Source organism: Miscanthus floridulus, chromosome 16, assembly GCF_019320115.1.
Source record: "Miscanthus floridulus cultivar M001 chromosome 16, ASM1932011v1, whole genome shotgun sequence".
Taxonomy (NCBI): Eukaryota; Viridiplantae; Streptophyta; class Magnoliopsida; order Poales; family Poaceae; genus Miscanthus; species Miscanthus floridulus.
This window is the reverse complement of record NC_089595.1, coordinates 99,282,826-99,308,112: the sequence shown is the minus strand read 5'-3', so window position 1 is coordinate 99,308,112 and position 25,287 is coordinate 99,282,826. Positions and strand designations below refer to the sequence as shown.

Sequence of the window (25,287 nt, the reverse complement as noted above, 5' to 3'; positions counted from 1 at the left end):
CTGACTTCTTTCTTCTGGTCTTCCTTTGCTTTCCCGTTATTCGTGAGGGTGTACAACTCCTTTGTTAATTCTTCAATTCTTTCCCTTTTTGTATTTTTGTGGCTTCTTTTTCTGCCTTCTTTCTGTTGTATTCCGTTAGCTCCGCTTTGTATTTATTCCAGACTTGCTTCCTTTGTTTAGCCTGGTTCCTCCTTCTAGCTTTCAATTTGTTCTTCTTTAGCCTTGCTAGTCTTTGCTCATCATTTTCGTTGCTGTCGCTTTTCTCATCTGGCGAGATGTTGCCTTCTGATTTGTCTAAAGATTTTATATCTGGTATCTGTGGTGGTTCCAAAGGTTGTTCTAACTGCTCCGCCATGTATACAGTATACCTCTTCCGAGCTCTTCTTGTACGGTATTCCATCCTTCATTTGGTTGAGCTGTCTGTAGCTTCTGAACTGGATCCGAGTTTTTTCCCTCTTGATAAGGTAGTTCTTCAACGCGCGTGCCAGTCTGGATTTTGCTTGAGGTGAAAGGACCTAGCCAATGCACCACACAATCTTGCGGGGTCACTGTCATGATCATCCCTTCTTGTGCTCCCTCTAGGAGTATTCTTCTTGCTGAGTTCATCTTGTTTTGGGTAAAGTGTTGATAGACTGATGCCGCGTTGCGCAGTTCATAAGTTCCCAAGTTCTTCTTTGAGTTGTACGGGTCGTATCCCTTCGCGATCGTTGTTGTGTCTCCGAGTCCAATTAGGCTTGGCTCTTGTGCCGTGAAGATTGTCTTGGAATCAGGTTGTATCTCTTTTTTAGAGTCGGTTTCGTATCCGCTTTCTTCCTTATTCCGAGTTGTATCCGAAGTTGAGAGTTTCGTCATCTTTTCAGCGAGTTTGTATTGAACTTCGTCATCGAATTCTTTTTCTTCTCGGAGATAGGTACGAAGCTTGCCGTAGCCGTTAGCCTTGCAGATCCAGGATCCGAAGACAAAGGTTGTTCTTGCCGAAAAGGTCATCTTGAGGTTGAGGTCCGCCGAACTCTCGAGAAAAAATTCGTCGAAAGCCCCTACCTGGCGCGTCAGCTGTCGATGTTTTACCACCAATAGCCTACCACGGGGGTACCCAGGACAGTTGTTCGGGCTTCGGCGAATAGCGGAATTCGGCGGTTACGCAAAGAGACTCACGATTTATACTGGTTCAGGCCCTCGACTTGGTCGAGTAATAACCTTACGTCCAGTTTTCGCGTTAGCCTGTTTGCGTTGTATTGCTTTGAGTATCGGGTATGCGTTCTTCTCTTACAATGGGTACCCTCGCCAGCCCTTTATAGTCCAGGCGCTGAGAGGCGTTATTTGTGTCCTATTCGGATACAAGGTCAGAGTCCTAAGCTACGCTTCGGGCGCCTTTCCTTGTATAGTTTGAGTTGGAGTTTCGGTTTTGCACGTTGCTTTGCTCCACGTTCTTCTTAGTGATTGGGCTATAGGCCTTGTTACTAAGGCCTACCTCCCTGCAGTATGGTCTATGGGGGGCCCGTAGGGTTCCCCATCGATAGAAACCCCATCCGGCTACGCTTCGACTGCACTCCAAAACTACATGGGTCTGCAACCCTGAACTCACCCCATCCGGCTATGCTTCGACTACACTCCAAAAACTACCTAGGTCTGTGACCCCGAACTTGCCCGACTATGCTTTGACTGCACTCCAAAAACTACCTGGGTCTGCGACCCCAAACTCGCCCCATCCGGCAATGCTTTGACTGCACACCAAAAAACACCTAGGTCTGTGACCTCGAACTCGCCCCATCGGGATCCACGACTCCGACTCGCCCGATCCCACGGCACGCACCGATGCCAGGATCAGCGAGCTCCATCTCGATCGATCCCTAAACTAACTAACTAACTACCTCGGCTGCGTGGGCTGCACCAAAGCCAGGATCCATGACACCAACTCGCCCGATCCCACGACACGCACCGACGCTAGGACCTACGAGCTCTGTCTCGTCTGATCCCTAAACTAACTGCCTCGCCCGATCCCACGGCGCGCACCGACGCCAGGATCCACGAGCTCTACCTCGCCCGATCCCAAACCTAAAAACGCCTTGGCTGCGCAATGACGCCTTGGTTGAGATTACCATCTCAACTAAAAAACACGCATGAATGCCCGCTAACAAAACCCCCCAGACGATTCTGTCCGATTTGACCGGGGGCTACACCTGCGGGTGCGCTCGTGCGCACCCGCTGACAAAGAAAAACCTCCCCCGCTGGCAACACAAAAAATCCCTCGGATGATTCTGTCTGAATCACCCGAGGGCTTGGGGGCTACACCCACGGGTGCGCTCGCGCGCACCCGCCGTTAAGACAAAAAAATCTCTCAGACGATTCTACCCGAATCGCCCGAAGGCTCGGGGGCTCTTGTCGGGTTCATAAACCCAGGGTCCCTCACGGACTGGCTTCCCAACAAAGGCTCGGCCCAAGCAGACAAACCTGCAACTCATGGGCCGGCCCAAGTATCAAAACAATAGGCCAGAAGGGTGATCCAATCACCGACCGGAAGGCCTGGCTGAGGAGGAACGGCACCCATTTTCCTACTCCGACCCTCCTCTCCGACCGGAGCGCTCACTTCAATCTCTAGCCCGCCTCCGGATGGCCTCTCCGACTGAACAGCCTGGCCGGGACACTACTTCTGACTCCGACCCCGCGTCTCCAACCGGGGTACGCAAAAACCCTGCTCACCACGCTTCTCCGGCTGGCACAACTAGAGCCGACTGGGACCAACCGATCAGGGATGCTCGCCCAGAAAGGACCAGGGAACGAACGAAGAAAGCAAGGCAAGGCACACAAGTCGAACCATGATACCAAGGACTGTACCATGTACACCTGTAGAAAATAGTACTCTGCAACCGCCCTGACACAAACAGTGTTGTAGGCGCCGACATTTTCCCTACAATATTGTGGGCGCCATTAACTCCCATACGGTAAGGCTCCCCCCACATGCCTCTGGGCATCGATAGTGTTGTGGGCGCCGACATTTACCATACCGAGTGAACATGGTAAAACCCCTCACATGCCTCTAGGCATCAACAGTATAGCAGGTACCGACATCTGCCATACCTAAATAAAACGACGCAGCCTCCCACATGCATCCGACATCCCATAGTGTTGTGGGCGCCTACCATCATCCTATACCCGCCGGCGTGGACAGCAAGGTTTAGAAGCATACGAACTCTCTCCCTCTCACTTGTAAGGCCATCCCCTTTATTTATAAAAGGGGGTGCGCTCTCTTCCAAGAGACTTAGTGAATCCAAGTTCAGTCAAGTCATTTCGGATTCATTAGATCGATCAAGTTCACTAGTTCATAACCATAGAACCGCCAGGTTCAAACCTCAAGCACACGTTTGAACACTTAGCTCATAGCGGAGCTCCTGTCGCTCTCGGCCTTTCCGACCGGACCTCTTGTATCCCCATCTTTCTCCTTCTCGTTTGTAACCCCATAGCAAACTTCGAGCACCTGGACTCAGGAATAAAGTTTTAGCTGCCTACCATTTTATAGTTGGACCCAACAGAATGATTTTCAATTAATAAAGTGGTGAAGTTGCACAGGAGGGAACCAATGACTATTTTAATTCTAATACTGTGATTCCAGATTTCATAAACCCACCCAAAAACACTGAATATACAAATTTTACATTCTTTAGTCTTTTGTATGTACACACCAAGGCCAATATTCCTTCTTCAAGAGATTTACAGATGACATTTCTACAAGAATGAATGTACAAAATTGTAGCACAGTTACATGGCTAATAACATTAGAGTTATAGCTTTTGAAAGTATCTAGGGCCCTAGTTGGGTTTCGGTGATTAATGACAATACGAGATTACTGTGACTAACGTGTGTTTTGCCGAAGCAATTAAGTTAGGTCACGATAATGGTAATTGATTGGGCAATCATGGTTGTCATGCCCCTACGATAGAAATCGTTTCGGTTTTTAAAGGATGGACAACAAGGTTAAGGATGAACTAGTTCTAAGTGTCGTTTGGTGTTGAAAAGACACTTAGAGTAGTTTCGAACTTTGTTTTTCCTTTGGCCGTACTATTAACGGGGGTATGGACGGGTAGCTTGACCTAGGTGAGCCTAGTGGGTTAGGTGTGGTGCACACTTGTTAAATCTAGCATTAGGTAGCTCCTAAAAAGCCCTTAGATCAATTGGAGTAAACTTTATTCACATATGATTGCGAGTTGGAAGTGAATAGAGGGTCAAATATTGACTGGACGTTGTTTCCGGTGTGACCGGACGCTGGCGTAAAGTTCGGTCAGTTCATTTGATCAAGGTGAAGTCGTCTGGCGCGACTGGATGCTGAGAGGTGAGTGACCGGACGCTGGGTGCCAACGTCCGGTCGACTCCAGTAAGGTTCCAGAGAGGGAAAACCGTGATCGGACGCGTCCGATCAGTGCTGACCGGAAGCTGTCCTGCGTTCGGTCACAACTTAAACACTCGGTGGCGGAGAGAACTGACCGGAGCGTCCGGTCACCCCGCAGAGGCACATAACGGTTCGTTTTGAATGAGGGGTTATAAATACTTCCTCTATTCACTCAAGGGATCACTTTTTCTCATTTCAACAGCTGAGAAACACCCTTAAAAGTGCCAAGAAGAGCAAGGTTCTAGTGAGGTGATTGAGATTTGAGAATCTAAAAGAGAGCCCTCATTAGTGAAAGCAAGAGTAGCAAAGTGTGCATCCACCCTTCTCATTAGGCTTGTCGTGGTCAAGTGAGAGTTCGTGCTTGTTACTCTTGGTGATCGCCATCACCTAGACGGCTTGGTGGTGATTGGGAGCTTAGTGATCATCCAGTGGAGCTTGTGCATGACCCAACTCAAGTTGTGAGCGATTGTGGGTAATTCACTACGACGGAGTGTCAAAGAATCAACCCGTAAAGAGTACTTGATCTTTGCACGGATCAAGGGAGAGCTACACCCTTGTGCGGGTGCTTCAACGAGGACTAATGGGGAGTGACGACTCTCCGATACCTCGACAAAACATCGCCGTGTTCCTCTTCTCTCTTTACTTTGAGCATTTACTTTGAGCAATTCAATTCTTGTCTTTACATTCATAGAATTGTCATGTTAGAGTAGGATTGGAACTTAGGTTGTAAGACTTTTTGTGCGGTAGAACATTAGAAACACTTTCTAGACACATGTGGTGAAGCGGGTCTACCGTAGAGTTTAATTATTACAAAGAAATTTAAAATTAGCTCAATTCACCCCAACTCTCGGACATCTTGATCCTTTCAGCTTTGATAATTCTGTAGTGAAATGGCCACAACTTTTAAACTTCCAACTAAAAGATTGATGGTTGATATTAGCACACAACTACTATCACAAAACATCATCGATTGCGGAAAGAATATTAACAAAAAGAAATAACTAAGGAAATCTATGAACAACATTTTCCTGCACAGATGCTTAGACTGAAACAGAAAGGTGCATCCTTTCAATCCAAATTTCTTTTTCATATTCCTTCCAAGCAAGAGCACACTACCTTTTAAGCTACTCAGTGTCAGAAGGTATATCTGGAACAGAGGCTGTATGGTGCACGAGGTGCTGCATCCCAGGTTTCAACTCCCTCTCACAAAAATCCTCATATTCTTCCCTGTCCCCTGCCTTCATCCTCACCTCCACCACCACAAGGCTTGGTGTGAGCTCAAATACTTCAGCCCCGATTGTCAATGGACCCTTTTTGCTTTCTCTCGTGCCTTCCAGGCTCACCCGCCAGTCCTTCCGCCGAACTGCAAAGCTCTTCACCTTCGCGATCTCCTCCAATTTTGTTATAATCGTTTGCATGGGATGTGCTGAGACAAATCTCACTTCACTGCCTTGCTCCTCAAACAACCCCGACAAATTGAATCCCCTTGAGAACGATATGATATCAAACGCATTTAGACTTACTGGCCGTGGGAGAGATCCAACAGGCCGTCTCCTCTCCTCTGATGACAATGTGGCTGGGCAGGATGCTACGGACGAGTCTGATTCCCATCCAGAATCATCACCGTCGTCCTCTTTCTGTGTTGGCGGCGGGGGAAGGTGGAGGTGGCGGCTCACTAGGCCCCAGTTCCGGCACCTCATTCTCACTGTCTGCCAAGCTGTGCACTTGGTCATCCTCGACGTAGAACCTGACCGGTCGGAACCCTTTCTGAAACCATCTGCTCTCCATTATCTGAGCCACGGTGATCCTGGTCTCTGGGTTGGTGTCAAGAAGCCGATTCAATAGACTGCTAAGATCCTTGGAAAACCATCTCGGACACCGGAATTCCCCTCTGTAAATCTTACGGTACATCGCCATGAGGTTCTGGTCATGGAAAGGAAGGTAGCCAGCCATGAGCACGAACAGGATGACACCGCACGACCATATGTCCGCCTTAGCGCCGTCATAGCCGCGGCGCGCGAGCACCTCCGGTGCGACGTAGGAGGGCGTGCCACAGAAGGTGTGGAGGAGGCCGTCGGGGTGGAACTGATCGGCGACCGCCGAGAGGCCGAAATCGGAGACCTTTAGGTCGCCGCGCTCGTCGACGAGGAGGTTCTCGGGCTTGAGGTCGCGGTGGAAGACACCCCTGGCGTGGCAGAAGCCGACGGCGGAGATGAGCTGCTGGAAGTACCTCCGCGCGGTGTCCTCCTTGAGGCGGCCCTTGGCGACGCGCGCGAAGAGCTCCCCGCCGCGGACGAACTCCATGACGAAGTAGATCTTGGACTTGGTGGCCATGACCTCGAAGAGGCGGACGATGTTGGGGTGGCGCACGCGGCGGAGGATGGCGATCTCGCGCTTGATGTGCGGGACGAGGCCGTTGCGGAGGGCCTTCTCCTTGTCGAGCACCTTGATGGCGACGGTCTCGCCGGTGTCGGCGTGGCGGGCGTGGTAGACCTTGGCGAAGGTGCCGTGGCCGAGCAGGCGGCCCAGCTCGTAGCGGCCGAGCAGGAGGCCCCCGCGCTTGGTGGCGGGTCCCGCGGAGGAGGCCCGGCCGCCGGGGCTGCGGCGACGGGTCCCGCGACGACGGCGGGGACTGGCGGCCATCGGGCAGCGGAGGAGGTCGGGCGCGCGGAGAGACGGAGGGAGAAGGCCGAAGGTGGATTAGCCGATTAGGTCGTGGTGGTGGTGAGGGCACGGGTCGGGGGCGCGCGGAGGGGAAGGTGATGGGTGGCCGGCATTGGAGGGGGAACGAACAGCTAACGGCTCCTGGATACTTCCTGTTTATTTGCTCTGCTGCGCTGGCTGTGACCTGCCGTCCGCCGTCCTGCCCTGCTGGAGTCTGTAATTTGACACGGCAGCTCCAGGGGTTGTATCTGCAAGTGTGCCACGGTTTCCAGAGTATGTAATTGTTTTTTTTTCAACTCAGAGTATGTAATTGTTAGCAAAATAGTTATGAAAAAGCAGTCGCTGGATCTGTAAAATCCAATAATTGTATTGTTCCTCACCTCCGAAATATATTATATAGTGTCAATCCTCCACATATCAAGCTCTTAGCCATCTTTGTCAATCCTAACTTACTTATATCGTCCACATTTAAATGGCCTATATATTTTATCCTTTACTCCTTTGTCAAAACTCATGTTCGCTTGAACTACTTCAACAGTATTTTTTAGCGGATGGACAGTATTTTTATCTCACAACAAATCAGTATAAACCAAATTTCAACGAAGTGAACATGCCCATTGGCTGCTGATGTAGCGTCTCCAATCACCCTCTATCCTGATAATGTGGAACCTGTCATGTTGCAGGCTCCACCTACCACAAGCTACTACGTCAAAAATAAAAATCTGTAGTTGCCTCTATCATTTACTTTGATAGGTTTCTTTCACTTTACCATGGAACTCTAGCCACCGAATGGATTCTGTCACTAGAATAGGACATTAAGACCCATGCATGATCAAATGTAGTATTTGAATGAAAAACAACGGCCCTAGATTCTCTGGAGTGATTTACGTAACTTTTGTTCAAATTTTAAATTGGAACCCCCCATGTTGTTTATACCTAATTCATAGTAACTCTTTTGCATTTCCTTATTTCTTTTCTTGCGGATCATTTATTATTTCACCGGCTAGACACTTGTTATGTGTGTGTCAAGGAAAATAAGCTAGTAGTATCATATTAAGTTATTAACCCAGCAGGAAAACAGACGGACAGTATTCATGTACACAAAAATGTGCACGTGTATACCACATTACCCAGCCGCAAAAATGTGCATCGCCCTATTCTTTTAGCTTATAAGCCGTATTTTTTCGTATTTTTTAGCCAATAAATAGTATTTTTCTTTCACAATAAATCAGCCAACACAACTATATCAGCCAAACGAACAGGGCAATGATTTCAAGGGGTTCACATGCAAAGAGCCAAAGAAAGCGAGTACGGAAGTTTTTTTTGAATGAAAGGGGAAAAACGTTGCGGCCAAGCAACGACCGCAACTTGCTACGCGCCCCGCGGACACAGGTGGCGCCCCGGTGGTGGAGCCGACATACGTGGAGCATTCAGGGCGGCGCAGCCCGGGTGCCAGGCCGGTGCACGTCGGCGTCGGCGGAAGATTTCCGGGCGGTTTGGAGTCGCGAACTGGCACCGACCGGCGACCGCTGGGGAGGTGCCGAGGTGACATATTATTGACGGGGTCTGTTCTGACTTCTGAGGCAGGTGAGGTTGAGTGGTTCGGTTTTTTGGCACTTCGGCATGGGGTTCCTGCGGTTTCACTGTTTGAGCCCGCGACGGCATACGAGCGCTAGATCCGGTACGGGGTGCGGACGGGCCGACGGGCTCAGCTCGGTTGTCGGGAAGCGACGTAGTACGCCGTTGGTGGTCTGCTGCCTTCGTGCGCCGCCGCCCAAATGCAAATTATTTGCAGGGTATTGTACATTTTTCAACCCTCAACTTATATAAGAGTATGAATTTAATCCTCAAATTATGAAACTAGGCAATCTACACCCTCCAACTTACAAAACCAGGCACATTACCCCCTGCCCTGTTCCACCGTGGTTTTGCGCTGAACGGGTCGTCTAAAAGGGCCATGCAAAGAGGCCGACCCATTCACTCCTGTCCCTGCTGTCGACCCCTACGAAGAATCCTAGTCCAAGCAGCAGCTGCCCGACGGGCGACGGCGCCTCTGCTCGCTTTGCTCCGACGCCGCCCCACTGTCTTCCTTGCGGCATCGCCCCACCGTGCTCCGCGCCGCGTCGCCCCACCATCCTCCGCGGCACGTCGCCCCACCGTGCTCCGCGCCGCGTCGCCCCACCGTCCTCCGCGCCTCCCCTCGCTTCCCCCCGACGCAGCGGCCCAGCGGCTGCGGGCAGCGGGTACGCGCGCCGTGCGCGCTACGCGGCGGCCGAGCGCCAAGTGACGTGCGGCGGCAGGGGCCCGGCGTGCAGCGGCGGGTGACCGGTCGGCCGAGGACAGGCTGCGCGCTGCTGGTGCGGTGGCGCCGGGAATCCATGATTGGCCCGCTCCAATGCTCTGCTGCTGCTGATTTCCTGTCGTCCAGCTGAGGCAAGCACTCCAATGCGCGGTGCCGATGTCCGTTCCATGGCCGGCGGCGATTTCCTCGTGGAGTTGATGCAGTTCAAGCGTTAAGGGTTAAGGCGCAGAGGTGAGTTGGCTGTCCCTTTCCTCCCTGGAATCATCATTGTGATGGTAGTAGTTGTAAGTACGTATGGATTTCGAAGGAATCACTTGTGCATAGGGATTGTCGATTAGATTAGGGTTTAGGGTGATGGTACTTTAGAGTAGTTTATGCATAGGTGGTGGAAATGTGCTAAAGCATCATTCCCACTTTTATTCAACATCACAAGGGCTAGACTGGCACAGTTCACTAGAGAAGGAGCACACGCACTGATGAACATAGATCCAAGTCATTGGAGTAGGGCATGGTTCAGGTTAGGCATTTATTGTGACTCAGTAGACAATAACCTTTGTGAATCATTCAATAAATGGATAGTGGAGGCCAGATTCTACCCTATCATCACCATGCTTGAAATGATTAGAAGGAAGGTAATGGTGAGGATCCAAGAGAATAGCACCAAAGTTGATAGATGGCCCACTATGATTTGTCCAAACATCCTTAAGAAGCTCAATGTGTACATCACTCAGTCTGGTTTCTGTCATGCAATTAGTAATGGTAATGACAAGTATGAAGTAGTGCACTATGACCATAGGTGGACTGTGGATCTTACTATAAGAACATGTAGTTGCAGGCACTGGCAACTGGCTAGTTTGCCATGTCCACATGCAATAAGTTGCATTTACTTCATCACACATGCCTAGAAGACTACATAGCATCATGCTTTTCAGTTACTAAATTTAAGAAAACCTACAGTCACTACCTGCAACCAGTAGAGGGAATGCACAACTGGCCCATCTCAGAAAGGGAAAAGCCTCTAGCTCCACCATATGTTAAATTGCCAGGCAGGCCCAAGAAAGAGAGAAAGAGAGAGTCAACTGAGAAGCCTAAACCCAATAGGATATCCAAGGTAGGCACAATTATCAGATGTAGAAATTGCAAAGGAGTTGGGCACAACAGGAAATCATGTGCTAAGAGAAATGGAATCTCAACACCTACTGGTCCTTCTGAGTTTGCAACTGTGAGAATGTCAACACCTGCTGGTCCTTCTAAATCTGCAACTATGAGAATGCCAAGTGGACAACAAAGTTGTTCTGCTGCAAGAGTTGTATGCAACAGTAGAAAAAGAAGTTCTCACTTGACCACTTCAACGGAAACCTCTTAGGTTAGCCTACATTCTTTCAACAATGCACAACGTTTCTTTTGCATTTAACAAAATGTAATCACTCACTCAATCTTATTTGTTTGTAGCCACAAAAAAAGAGAAATGAGTCCATTGGCATAAATCAAGGGAGTGTGACAAGAACTAGTGCAGTAGCTAAAGTTTCTACAGACAAAGGAGGATCTGCTACACTAAACCTCAAGGCACAATTACCATTATCTCAAACAAGCTCTAGTGTCACTGTACATATAAGCTCTGGATCAGCCTCTACAAAAGTCAGTGCTCAAGAACCATCAGAGAGAAAGAAAAAACGCCGGCAAAGTTCCAGCAGTACCTGATGCTTCCTCCTACTGCAGGTGCTGCTTCATCATCCAGGAGTGGCAGGAAGATATGATGCTATGACTTAAGTGTTTGGTCTGTTACTATGCTATCCATGTGTATGTCAGAACTCTGTTAGTCATATGTTGGCTTATTTAATTATGGGACCCTTTAACTATTGGCCTATGTGTGAAGACTTGTCATTGCCATGCTATTGGCTTATGAAATTTGTATTTTGAGATCTCATATGCCATGTTGTTGGCTTCAATTACTATTATGTTATCCATATTGATGTCAATGTTATTTATGATGCCATAGTTGCCAATGTTTTAGACGCCCCGTTGAGCGCAAAACCAGGGTGGAACAGGGCACGGGGGTAAAGTGCCTGGTTTTGTAAGTTGGAGGGTGTAGATTGTCTAGTTTCATAGTTTGAGGGTTAAATTCATACTCTTGTATAAGTTGAGGGTTGAAAATGTACTTTACCCTTATTTGTATGGCTCACCATCCGAAATAGTATCTAGACCGCTAATAGATTACCAGCGCTGCGATGGTCGAATAATAGAGTGTGCCCCTGTGCAGTCGCAATCAAGAAACTGGTGTCCATCTATTTTAAGACTATCGCTACACTAGGCGTATCTGGGAAGACATTGCAATATAGTTGGGTAATGAGCAACTGCGACCTTCTAGGTGCTAGGAGGCTCGGTACAAACTTGGTGAGAAAACATAGATCGCACACCTTCGACGGCGAGACGAGGTCTCCGCTCCATCATCATCCTTGTATGTTGGGAGGTGTGGATTGAAAGAAACGCAATAATCTTCGAGCGCAAGGAGCCCGCACCAATGCAACTTCTCCAGAAAATCAAGGATGAAGCGAGCCTATGGGCAATGGCGGGAGCAAAACACGTCTCTAACTTATTATTGCACGCATGATGTAAACCATCCTGTGCCGAAGATTCGGGGAGTTGTGGCCCCGTTGTACAAAATTATACATGTTTGTACATTATCTTTTTAAGGCTCTCTTCTTTTTAATACAATAGACAGCTCTTAAAAAACAGTAGAGGAACTCAGGAAGGCACCATCTCGGCATCAAACACCGCTGCTAATCATGTAATGCCATCCTGAATTTTTTTAGTGGAAGCCCGTCCTGATTCCTGAGGTGGGCTAAAGTTGTCGATTAGGCTTAGGGCGGTGATGGGTCCAGGCTTTACTAAGGCCCCGACAGCTCTTGGGCTTGATTTAGGCCCATATTGGCTGTTTGGGCTTTTCTAATTCAAAGCATGGTTAGGTTTAGGGCCTTTGACGTTCGAACGCCAGAATTGAGAGAGATTGTCCGAAGCGTCTATCGACCCAACTAGGATTTTGCTGTAATTTTGTTATCTTCAAGCCTTATAAATTTTAATGGGTTGTTTGTAACTTTCATATTTTTTTTGTTTTTTTACTAGGAAACAGGCTTCTTGCATTGCAATGGAACACAGTACCTATTGAAATCAGGCTTTGTATTATCGTTAGATATGAGTTGTTCTAACTCGTATAAGCGTGATTCATGGATCCAGATCACATGCGAGATACGGAGGACACGGCCTAATATGTCTTGAAATTGAACTTTGTATCGATCATCGATAGACGTGACTTGTTCTAACTTCTAACTCGTATGAGCACGGTCATGTATCGTATCTAGCGAGATACCAATCGGTAGGTCATGCTACCCCTCGCTATCACTAGCTGAAGACAGAGAAACATCGTCCAGAAGATCTACACTATCAAGTGTGTAGCTGTTTAACCTATCATAACAAAAGATAAAAAAATGTCACACTAAGTCCTCATTTGGCACAACTCAGCTTTACTAGTGAAGTAATTTTTTTTTGCTTCAGATTTACGAGCAGCTCCACCGATAGGAGATGAAGCCGTTTTGATCAATCATTTGACAAAACAACTCTACGTGTAGAGTTCCTTAAAATATGCTCTCACAACACACAGGGACTTTAACTATTTTTAGCTTCATCCCACATCGATCTCTTTGTGAGAGCATGTTTTTAATGAGCTTCACATGCGAAGCTGTTTTAAAAATACCCGTTTGGCACGAAACAACTTCAAATTGCTCGTGAAGCTGTGCCAAACGGGGCCTAAAAGGTTGCTACTCTTTTCGTTCCAAATCGTAAGTTGATTTAACTTTTCTACATAGATTTTGCTACGTATGTAGATATACATTTTGTCTAGATACATAATAAAAAAACTATGTACGTAAAAAAATCCGAACAATTTATATACCATTTACGACACAGAGTTACGGTTGGAGAACATCGCAAGTTTTTTACAATTGGAAATACTCTCATGAGGGCGTTCATCGAACGCCTCCCATCCCGAATGCTTCTTCCCAGGCCTGCTAACCGGCCCAACAGGCCTTCTGCCATGCACCTTCATTCCTTCACTAATAAAAAAAGCGGCATTCCTTATTTCGCATCGGCTATCGCGGCATTCCCCACCGCTGTGGGCGTCTCCACCGCGCCGCCCGCCCCGCTCTGCTTCGCCGTTGACGGTCACCCGCGCTGCTCTTGCTCTTGCAACGCCGCTCTTGCCACGTGCTCCGCCGCTCGTCTTGCCTGACGGCGTGAGCACCGCCGCACCCACGCTCCATCCGCTGGCTGGCCAGCGAGGGCACTGCGCATGTGCTCATGCCCGACGACGTCAACAGGCACCGTCAGTGCAAGGAGAAGCGTCGAGCCCCGGCGTGGAAGCCCTCCGGCCTCGTCTCCTGCTACGGCTGCGGCGCCCCGATGCAAACGGCGGAGCTCGCATCGAGATACGATGCATGTTTCTAAGTGTACATTTTAAATATTTCAGATGTTTTAGAGCTATATGTTGCAAGTGTTTTATACGTATGTTGCAAAAGTAGATCGGGATGTTGTATATGTTGTAATGGTTGTACACGTATGTTGCAAGCGTTTGTCCCCGATGTTTCATCTATTTTTCAGACGTATGTTGTAAGTGTATTTATCTGGATGTTGCATATGTTTCACACATGTGTTGCAAGTGTTTTATTTAGATGTTGTGTATGTTTGCAATGTTTTTCAAGTTTTTTTCAGGTGTTTCAGACGTATGTTTCAAGTGTTTCATCTGTCATTTTTTCATGTTGCAAGTGTTGCATCTCGATATTGCAAAAATAGATCGGATGTTGCACGTGAGATGTGCGTGGAAAGCGGGAGGGGGCACGAGCAGTCCCTACGCGGGCATGTGGCGCGGGTCACCGCGTACGGGTGACGCAAGCGTGGTCGAGCGACACCGGCCTACGTGTGGATGCGCGAAAACGGACTACAGCCGTGGACATTCGTCCAAACGTCCGGACGCTAATAGTTCTGTTTTACAATAGTAGCATGAGGCATGTCCAAAACCTAAGGTCCTCCGGCACGTGCATCACGGAATACCGACACGAGTACACGACGGCCGGCTGCGGTGAGGAGCGGATCCAGCCGTCCAGGCCCAGGCCAAGGGAGGAAGAGACTGAGAGGAGAGGAATCGTCCGCACCTCCACCCGTCTGGAACGAACAGCCAGATCCGTCCAGGACCAGGTTCGCACTTGGCACCACCCCCGCCGCCGCGGCGCGGGCGCGGCGACGAGGATCCGCCTGACTCACCCGCTCCCCTCGTGAAGTCGTGAAGTCGTGAAGCCCCTCGTGAAGTCGTGAAGTCGTGAAGCCCGTATAACAGTCGGACTGCCAACCCAACAAACCCCTCCCGGCTCCCGACCGCACTCAAATGATCAGTCCCCTCCCGCTCCGTGTCCATTGCCCAACTCCCCCACGACGCCTCTCGCGCCCGCCGCCCCACCACCACCCCCGCCCACGCCCAGGTAACCGCCTCATCGTCATCGGCCCCCGCGATCTCGACCTCATCTCATCGGCCCGTCGCCATGGACCAGCGGCACACGGGTTTGCTGAGTCGTGACAGTGGTTTTCTTCCGTGCCGCCTCTGCAGGGAGAGGGGGTCTGCTGGGTTGCGTACAGGCGAAAGGCACGCGCCGCCGCTGCCGCGCGAGCCTCTCCGTCCCGGTCGCCGCGCAGATGGGCTCGTCGTCGGAGCCGCTGTCGAGGGGCCTGTACGCGCAAGTAGAGCCGTACGACTCCGGGTTCCTCAAGGTCTCCGATGTCCACACCATCTACTACGAGCAGTCCGGGAACCCGTAGGGCCATGTGAGCGTCTAATTCCTCGCTCTCTCTGTGTTGAATTTGATATATCGGGGGATTTTGATATCCCAGTTCGCTGAGCCTCGTACACCCAGCGAAGCATTTGCTAGAACTGTATGGTTGCTCTGCTCTTATGAGATGAGCTTCTCATCCCGTCAATTTTGCAGCCGGTGGTGTTTCTCCACGGCGGTCCGGGAGCCGGCACGTCGCCCGGCAACAGGAGGTTTTTGATCCGGAGTTCTACAGGATCGTTCTGTTTGACCAGGTCATCTTGGTGACTCGTGTCATTTTTTTAATCATAACCAAAAGGGGGGTTGTGTGCTGTCCTTGATCTGTGTCGTGGTTTGATTGCAGAGGGGTGCAGGCAGAAGCACTCCCCATGCTTGTTTAGAGCAGAACATGTAACACCCTGGTGTTATGCCTGCATTTAGGCATTGCTAATCATACATATCGTGCATCATCAAGCATCCTATTCATACATGCGTAATCTTGCATATAACAACTGAAACATTACTTCGAAACATACGAAACATGTTTGTGAAAAGTAAATGATGCATACACTTATTAGAGTTGTTTTGCTCTGATTCTTGCTTGCTAGTTGAGTAGAAACTGTTGGCTATGCTTGTAAATCATCTAGAATTGTTTAGCACAATTTTTGGAGCAAGGTTTGTATTCAAATCAATTCAAAATTTTGCTTCCAAAGTAATTTCCCCAAAATTAGGGTTTTGAGTTCAAATTTAACTTTGATTCTATAATTTAAAATCTAGATAGAATTGGACTTTGGTCATAAAATCAAAGTTGTAGGGAATTGAATTCTAAGCAACTTTCATTTTTGGTACATTTTCAAAAGAGGTCATTTTCTTGCTCAAAATAATGTTTGAAAGATGGCATTTAAAAATTTCTTGAAAATATATTGAAAAATTCCATTTCTATTTTTCTGGGCCGCCGCCTCGCTTCTGGCCCGCCAGCCGAAGCCGGCCCAGCGAGCTCCCGCACGCCGCGCGCCTCGCCTCGCCTCGGCCCAGCCCCGCGCCGCGCCAGCCCGGCCTGCCTCCGCGCGCCGCGCCTTCTTCTCCCGCGCGCTGTGCCCGTCGCCGCGCCACGTCCCGACCGCGTCAGGCGACGCCCGCCGCGTGTCCGCCACGCGCCCGGCTAGCTCTGACCACGCAGCGCGCTGGCTGGCTTGAAGAGGAGCGCGCCCTGCTGCCAGCCGCACGCGCTCTGCCTTCACTCCTCCCGCGCTGCCTTTCCTTCCGCCAGAGCCCCGAGCTCCGCCCTCGCCGCGCCCGAGCTCCGCCGGCGTCAAACTCCCGCACCACCGCGCCATTCTCCAATTCCTCGCGCCTGCAACTCCGCCTCGCCTTCCTTGAGGTCACGCTCGAGCTTACTCCGCCTTCCGAGCACAGGTCGGGCCTCCCCGCGTCTCGCCGCCGATGGCCATGGCGCCGCTGTGCACGGCCGCCATGGAATCCGTCCTCCTTCTCCCCTCCAGCCTCGCCTAGCTACCCTACCGAGCTCGCCTTCTCCTTGCACGTCTCCTGCGCTCGCTCGCTGGCGCTGCCGTGGCCGGAGACGACCGCCGGCCGCTGGCCGAGCCGCGCCGTCGCGCCAGCGCGCGCCCCGGCAAGGCGCTCTGCCTCGGCTGGCCAGGCCGAGGGCTGACGCCCTGATGGGCCGTCCCCCTCCCTCACGCTCAGGCCGCGCAGGCCGGCTGTGGCCGTGGGCCAGTTCACTTCCGCGGGCCGGCCCAGTAGCATTTAAATGATTTGTTTTCAATTTATTCATTATTATTTGAAAACAGAAATGGTTTGCAAAATATTTGGATACTCAAAGTTGCTCCAAATTTGTTGAAACAAAATTTGCTAGGTTCCTTATCACCAGATCTACTTGGGAAAAATAGTGCATGTCATTTTTGATATACTTTTCTGTAGGATTTTATTTAATCATAAATATCGCTGATAACTTGAAAAATGTGTAGAAAAATCTATAGTCTTCAGAAAAATATGATTCCAAGTTTGTTAATCTTTTTATGTCATGTACTTCCTAGGAAAAATATGTTTCATATATGTGCTGTGGGAAAATTTTGAGGTGTAGTTCAAGTACCTTAAATGGCTGATTTTTGTTATTTTTGCTAGAGAGCAAAATTTGTATAAAACATGCATGTGGTACTTTTTGTATAGTGATTATTTACTGTTTAGAATCTAGGAAAAATACTAATTCTGTTGTTTGACACTTTTCATAGTACAAAGTAATTTCATGCTCATTTTTATGCTATAGCTTGTCATTTTTGTGTAGGATAGTTTACTTATCCAAAGGCCATGAAATTTTTATGGTAGTCTGTTTAGGGTAGTAGTATGCTACTGCAATTTTCTCAGATTTTTAGGAGCATCAGAAATATAGGTTGCTATTCAAACCTATTATTAATTAGGGTTTAAGCAAGTGTTGCTTTAAGTGTGATTAAGAAATTAGTAAAGCTTTGGTGTATCTTTGAAGCATTTCATAAGATAGGTTAACTTAACATATTAGTAGTAGAAGAGAATGCAGTAGATGACATGTGCTTGTAGTATAGTTCTTAGATGATGTTGACTACCTTGCATTTCAACATATCCATTGCATGCATCTCCTTCGATGCACCGTTTGCATAATCCCTTACGCGCATTGCATCATACAGGATCGCAAACCGAGAACCCAGTCGTCATACCCGAGGAGCCCGAGGAGCAGCTCGAGGTGCAGCAGCAGGAAGTGCCAGAAGCCGACGAGGAGGACGTTGAGGAACTTCCGGAGTGCCCCGATCACCGTCCGAGCTCCTTCAAGCGAGGCAAGCCCCGGAGCATTTTTCTCCCGGTTTGCAATGATTTAATTAAATGCTTTACTTTAATTGATGCATTACGTTCAGGAGTTGTTTGCAACCGTTGCTGCATTATACCTTGCTTACCTTTGTTATACTATATCCTTGTTACCCTGGTATCCGCAGTCGAGTCAATGCTTAGCTGGCTTAGACCGGTAGAAGTCGGGTGATTTCCTGTCACCTGCGAGCTATAGGTGGTTACCTGGATCTGCTTGGATGACTATGAAGTCATGGTATAACTAAGTGTTAAATGAAGTTGAGACCGGACGGAGACTTGCAGTGTTTTGGACTGTAGTGTTTTCCGTCTGTGTCGATTAAGGACCGGCCATTGTTGGGCCTCGAGTCATGTTGAACGCATGCCTTACATTTAGCTGGCCGGATAAAGTACCTTCCGACCGCGAAGCTGGGAGATTTTTCGGGCCGAGTAAATTGCCCGCAGCGCACTGTGCCGAAGCAGGTGTGGTAGGACACGGGGGCGGGATGATAAGGCCAAAGTGCAGTCGGTCGGCCCCCGGGTACATGTGGTTCCTGGCAAACTCGAGGTTCCTGGAAAGTTAACTCGGTGATCAATATCTCACTTTAGCGGGTGAGTGAGATTTGTGTAAGGAACAAATCACCAGCTGGTTAGGAATCGATTCGAATCGCCATCGCTCCTGGATAGTGAGCACTTGACTTGAGTTACTTCATCGTAGTAAATGTTATGGAACACTTGGACAGTTATAACGAATATGACGATATGGAAGTTGTTTAATGATCATTGGTTATCATTATCTGCTTAATCACATGTTTACTCTAGTATAGGTGCAAACCTAGTTGACAGGTTAATAATAATTAACTTGGCAATAATGCTTTTAGAAAGGTTCTTGAAATGCTAAAAATGCTTCTTTTTGCAAATGAGTCAGCTACCCTACTATAAAGCCCTTCATAATCCTTGGTGTCAATTATTTTCGGTTATGTCGAGTAAGTCTGGCTGAGTACCTTCTCGTACTCAGGGTTTTATTCCCACTTGTTGCAGATGGGCAGATGTATTACGGCTACTGTATCAACTGCCTGTATCCTACGATGGGTGATGCTTAGGACCATGGGCATGGTCATTCCTTACGTCTCATCTGATGCTTTTGTTGGAGATGATCATTCGCTGGCACTATATTTGAACCCCGTGTGAGTGTGTGTGGTTTTAAACAAATGACTTCCGCTACTTTTATTCGAACTTGTTTTGTAATAACTATGTTTAAACTCTGATGTATCTGTTATGCAAACTTTTATGTAATATGTGATTGGTGACCGCTAAACTTATTACGATCATGGCTGGGACATGAGTTGGTTTGAAATCCTTCGTGATTTCACGGACTACCGGGTTATACGGGCTTAAGTTTGCTAAATCGTCTGCTCTGGCGGATGATTTTCTTACTTAATTTCGTATAATTGGTCGGTTCTGTTACAGCTGGTATCAGAGCATGGTTTAGCGTGTTACTGTTCACAAGTGTATTTAAAACAAAAAGGCATTTGGAAAACGTGATTTTAAAACTATAAAGTGTGCCGTTGATCATATCCTTTATGCCCAGTTAAGGACTTTAGGTGGCTTAATTAAGTACTGACTGGGGTTCTTGCATCATATTTCTCTTTCGTCGCTCATATGGCGTGCTATTGTATGAGTGCCACTTGTTTGAGTGGTAATGAATGGATCATTTGCCTCTACGCCTCGGTAAGTGTGAGTTGTGAGAGCATGATCGGATACACCGCCGATCTAGGGTGAATGATTATATGATGCTGGAGTAATTACGTGTTCTACGCATGTTTTACAAAGGTATCTCATGTATGGGTCTTCCGTCGGTAGAGGCGATGCCGTCAATAGGATGATGGTTCGGGTAGTTACTACCGTTGTACACGTATCTGGGGATTCGTGTAGAGCGTGTAGATAGAACTTTACTGCTTTTATGCATTCATTGGGAATTGGGCTGAAATGAATTTTCTGCAGGTACATAACAACGCTATCGTGTAGAACGTATTAGCTACGCATTGAGAGACCGTGTATGCCACCGAATTAGTCGTTAGAAATTATTATTTCCTAAGTTTGTGAGAACGTACGACACGTACATACATCATGTTACTTGTGCATCTCATTCATCTCATGCATACCTCCCCTTATAAATTGATTATCTCATTTTGATAAAAGTGTATCACCTAAAATATGTTTCCCCGAAGTGATAAAGGAACTTTTGCTACAGATGGCCCGCACGAAGCAGACCGCCCGTAAGTCCACCGGAGGAAGAGCACCCCGACGTCCGTTGGCCCTGAGGGAGCACCGCATCACGGACACCTTCTTGAGCGAGTTTGGCATGCCGACTTTGCTTTGGAGAGTGCTCCATGATGTGGGGTACCCAGAGGGTCAAGAGCCGGTGTACTCTTGGAATGAGAGCCAGTTGGCAGATGATGGACTTGCAGTGGTGGAGATCACGGTTCCTGCTCTCGGTGATGCTCTAGATTGGGATGGTTGGCATTTGGAGTTTGAGGGTCGCACTCCAGCTGAGGGTGCAGAGGGAGCAGCCTTCCGTGTCATCAGGGACATTATGAGCAGATTTCCTAATGAGCTTGCAGCAGCTCTAGCTGGTACTTTTCCTAGGGATGATCCTCGCGATGCCATTTGGGTTCAGCCTCAGGGAAGTGCATTGGTCAGAGGTCCAGCTGAGGGACAGGCTAGCGACAACCAGGCGATGAGTGCTATGTTCGTCGCCATCAGAGCGTATGAGGGTCTCGAGAGTACCTACTGGACTTTGACTGGCTTGCGTAGTGAGGATAAGCTCAAAGGGAAGAAGCAGAAGAAGAGACAGGCACGAGCTATAGCTAGCTTGCAGGAGCAGTTGGCTGATATGAACTTACAGCGAGATCAGGCGGTTGAGAGAGGTGATAGAGCTATGCAGCGAGTGCATATGTTGACTCAAGCCAACAACAATGCAGACCGCATGATTGGACAGTTGGTTCAGGAAAGGAATGAAGCCTGGAACGCAAGAAACCTTCTGTTGCAGAGAGTCGATGAGCTAGAGGAATACAACGGCAACCTGCACGAGGAGTTTCACGCGCTCTACAATGGGGTTGGCCCATATGCTCCACCGAACGCCGCTGGCATGGACATCGACGACGACAACCAGAACGAGCCTGTAGTTTCACCTGGAGGCGATGGTGACGTCTCCGATCCCGACGATGGCCCCGAGGAGTAGGCTAGTTGCTTTGCGCTAGTATCTAGGTCCTGTCGCGATGACCTTTCTTTTGTTGGCATGTAACCTATCCTATATTGCTTCAAACGTATGAGACTTGGCATGTGGTCGGAACTTAATTTTCAAATGCGATATCTGAACGCATAAAAAGTCCAGTGTATGTATGCTGGCAATGTGATTTTATGGACGCGATGTTTGCCGTTGGAGTAATTTGATTAAGTGCTGTTGTTTTAATTGGGATGCGATTGTTGTGCCTCTGTTTTATTGTATGAATTTATTCTCTCCAGTAAATTCAGTACGGCATAAGTTTTCCTTCACTCGCAATTATTACAGCTTCACTCAATCGTTACTTGTTGCTGACATATGCAGATGACAAACACTCGCCGAACCACGTATGAAGCCGCTGAGCCCGGTGCTAACGGTACGGGGACCGGTGGTGGTGGTGGAAACCATGGCAACAACAATGAGCCTCCCCATGAACCGCATTTGCCACCTCCTCCTCCGTTTACCCCCGAGATGTTTCTCGCACAGCTGCTTGGGAGTCAGCGCAACACGGAACAATCCCAGAAGAACATGGAAGATTTTCTGCGCACCATAGCCAACAACGTGCAACGTGGTAACAATCAAGGCGGTGGCATGGGAGTAAACCAATATAGCAGCTTCAAAGATTTCATGGACACCAGGCCACCAGTATTCAAGGAAGCCACAGAGCCACTCGATGCTGAGGAATGGATCAACACGATGGAAGATAAATTCCGTGTGTTGAGGATGACTGAGGTTCTGAAAACGGAGTATGCTGCACTTCAATTGCAAGGACCGGCGGGAATGTGGTGGAAGCACCATCGCACCACCTTCCCTCCAAATGCTCAGATTTCTTGGAGAGAGTTTGCTGAGGCCTTCCGCGGAGTCTATATTCCACCCGGGCTGACCGAGATGAAGTTGGGAGAGTTTCTGGCATTGAACCAGGGCACCAAGACCGTGACGCAATACCTACATGCTTTCAACAACTTATGTCGCTATGCTCCCGACATGGTTGACACAGATGCTAAGAGAATAGCCAGCTTTAAGAGGGGTCTCAATCCAAAAATGATGAAGCATGTTGGTACCAACAACCGCGTCAGATTCAATGACTTCATCAGCGACTGTCTGAAGCAGGAGAAGAATAACAACGCCAGCACCGCAGCCAAGACACGCAAGAGAGCCTTTGAAGGTGGGCCGTCTCAAGCTAGAGCACCTATGGGAGGTCGTCCTCCATATCGCCCATCGGCACCCTGGTGCTAGATTCAGGCCACCTCAGCCAAGAAGCCAGAATTTCCATGGACCTCAAAAGCCGTACAAGATGGCAGTACAGCCCAACAAAGCAGCCGCAACTGCGGTACAAGGCAAGTTCCAAGGGAGCTGTGGGATCTGCCGGGACAGTAAGAGGACCCTGCTATAACTGTGATCAACCCGGTCATTTCTCGAAGTTTTGTCCGTACCCGCCCAAGAAGAAGCAGCAGACTTATAATGCTAGAGTGCACAGTACAACAGTGGATGAAATTCCGGAGGGAGAGCCCGTCACTGCTGGTAAGTTTCCTGTCAACGAAAACCCTGCAGTTGTTCTATTTGATTCTGGATCATCGCATTCTTTTATGAGTCAAGCATTTGCACAGAAACATGAACAACTATGCACAGAATTGGGTTATGGTTACCGTATAAGTTCAGCAGGGGCTGATGTTTTGACCAACCGGATGGTTCGAGGGGCAACCCTTGAATTAGGTAGCAGGAAGTTCCGAGTGAACTTGATAGTTATGCCTGGGTTAGTCTTGGATGTCATTATAGGGATGAATTGGATGAAGGATTGGGGAGCAGTCATAGATACTGGAAGTCGAGTACTTACCCTTAAGGATCCCCTAGGTGAGGGTACTTTCCAAGTACCATTGCCTCGAAGAACAGACCTTATAAGTGTTACATGCGCTACAGCAGTCATTCCTATTCATCAGATTCCGGTAGTGTGTGAATTTCCGGATGTATTCCCGGATGAGCTACCTGGTCTTCCGCCAGATAGGGAGATTGAGTTTGGAATTGAGTTAGTCCCCGGAACAGCTCCGATTTCAAGGAGACCATATCGGATGCCTCCAGATGAGTTAGCTGAGCTGAAGAAGCAATTAGAAGAATTGTCAAAAAAGGGGTTTATTCGGCCAAGCAAGTCTGAATGGGGATGTCCCGCTTTGTTTGTGAAGAAAAAGAAAGAGGGCACGTTGAGAATGTGCGTAGATTATAGGCCACTCAACTGCTGTGACCATCAAGAATAAATATCCCTTGCCACATATTGATGTTCTGTTTGACCAATTATCCAAGGCCAAGGTGTTCTCAAAAATAGATTTGAGATCCGGTTATCATCAGATCAAGATTAGGCCACAGGATATACCAAAAACTGCATTTTCCACCAGATACGGGTTGTATGAGTATCTTGTCATGTCTTTTGGCTTGACAAATGCTCCTGCATACTTTATGTTTTTGATGAATACAGTTTTCATGCCAGAATTGGATAAGTTTGTGGTAGTGTTCATCGATGACATTCTGGTGTACTCCGAGAACGAGAAAGATCACGAAGAGCATCTGAGAACTGTCTTGACCAGACTTAGAGATCATCAATTGTATGCTAAGTTTAGCAAATGCGAATTCTGGTTGAAGGAAGTTCCCTTTCCTTGGTCACATTCTGTCAGAGAATGGAGTTTCAGTCGATCCAAGTAAGGTGCAAGAAGTTATGAATTGGAAAGCACCGACCACAGTTCCTGAGATTAGAAGTTTCTTAGGACTAGCGGGTTATTACCGTCGCTTTATACCAGATTTCTCGAAGATCGCCAAACCGATGACGAGTCTCCTACAGAAGGATCACAAGTTTGTGTGGACAGAGGAGTGTGAAGCAGCTTTCCACACTTTGCGGAAACTGTTGACCACTGCTCCTGTTCTAGCACAACCAGATATTGAGAAACCATTTGATGTGTTTTGCGACGCATCGAAAACTGGATTAGGCTGTGTACTTATGCAAGAAAGGAGAGTCATAGCTTATGCATCACGTCAATTGAGAAAGCACGAGGTCAACTATCCAACACATGATCTTGAACTTGCTGCAGTTGTGCACGCCCTCAAAATTTGGAGACATTATCTACTTGGTAATGTGTGCAATATTTTCACGGATCACAAGAGTCTTAAGTATATCTTTACCCAACCAGAGCTAAACATGAGACAGCGTAGATGGTTGGAATTGATCAAGGATTACAACTTGAATGTGCAATATCATCCTGGTAAAGCCAATGTAGTGGCAGATGCTTTGAGCAGAAAGTCACATTACTTGAATGTGCAGCCATTACTTGAAGATGGATTCGATCTAATGCATCCTGCTGTGTTACATAGTATTCAGATTAGTTGCTCTTTGGAGAGTAAGATAATAGAAGGCCAGAAAACTGACAAGGGGATATTCCACATCAAGAGAAAATAAAAGAAAAGCCGTCTCAACACTTTAAAGTGGATGAACAGGGCGTGTTGTGGTTTGACGACCGTCTTGTGGTTCCCAAGGATCGAGAGCTTAGGAATAAACTCATGGATGAAGCTCACCTTTCTAAGTTATCTATCCATCCTGGAAGTAGTAAGATGTATCAAGAACTAAGATCTCGATATTGGTGGACCAAAATGAAGAAAGAAATTACAGCATATGTTGTCAGATGTGACACATGTTGTCGAGTGAAAGCCATTCACATGAAACCTGCCGGTATGTTGCAACCTTTATCAGTCCCTAGTTGGAAGTGGGACGATATCAGTATGGATTTTATCACGGGTTTGCCCACTACTCAAAAAGGACATGATTCGATTTGGGTAATTGTGGATCGTCTTACCAAGACCGCTCATTTCTTGCCGGTCAAAACAGATTATCGACCACCTCAATATGCCGAGAAGTATATCGCAGAAATTGTGAGGTTGCATGGTATACCAAAGACCATAATATCTGATAGAGGCTCACAGTTCACGG

General features: G+C 48.2%; 1 protein-coding gene and 1 pseudogene across 1 annotated transcript; one reads left to right on the top strand and one right to left on the bottom strand.

Annotated features, from left to right (window-relative positions):
- Positions 1–5,228: 5,228 nt before the first annotated feature.
- LOC136511918 (CBL-interacting protein kinase 19-like) lies at positions 5,229–7,138 on the bottom strand (annotated as a pseudogene).
- Positions 7,139–14,777: 7,639 nt separating this feature from the next.
- LOC136513320 (uncharacterized) lies at positions 14,778–22,826 on the top strand. Its single transcript, XM_066507310.1, has 5 exons — positions 14,778–14,878; positions 15,004–15,218; positions 15,380–15,477; positions 17,884–18,030; positions 21,645–22,826. The coding sequence occupies exon 5, from the start codon at positions 21,645–21,647 to the stop codon at positions 22,554–22,556; it is 912 nt and encodes a 303-aa protein (XP_066363407.1). The 5' UTR covers positions 14,778–14,878; positions 15,004–15,218; positions 15,380–15,477; positions 17,884–18,030; the 3' UTR covers positions 22,557–22,826.
- Positions 22,827–25,287: the final 2,461 nt, after the last annotated feature.

Excerpts from the sequence above, each read along its gene's own strand:
- LOC136513320 (XM_066507310.1), top strand. The coding sequence starts at position 21,645 with ATGACAAACACTCGCCGAACCACGTATGAAGCCGCTGAGCCCGGTGCT.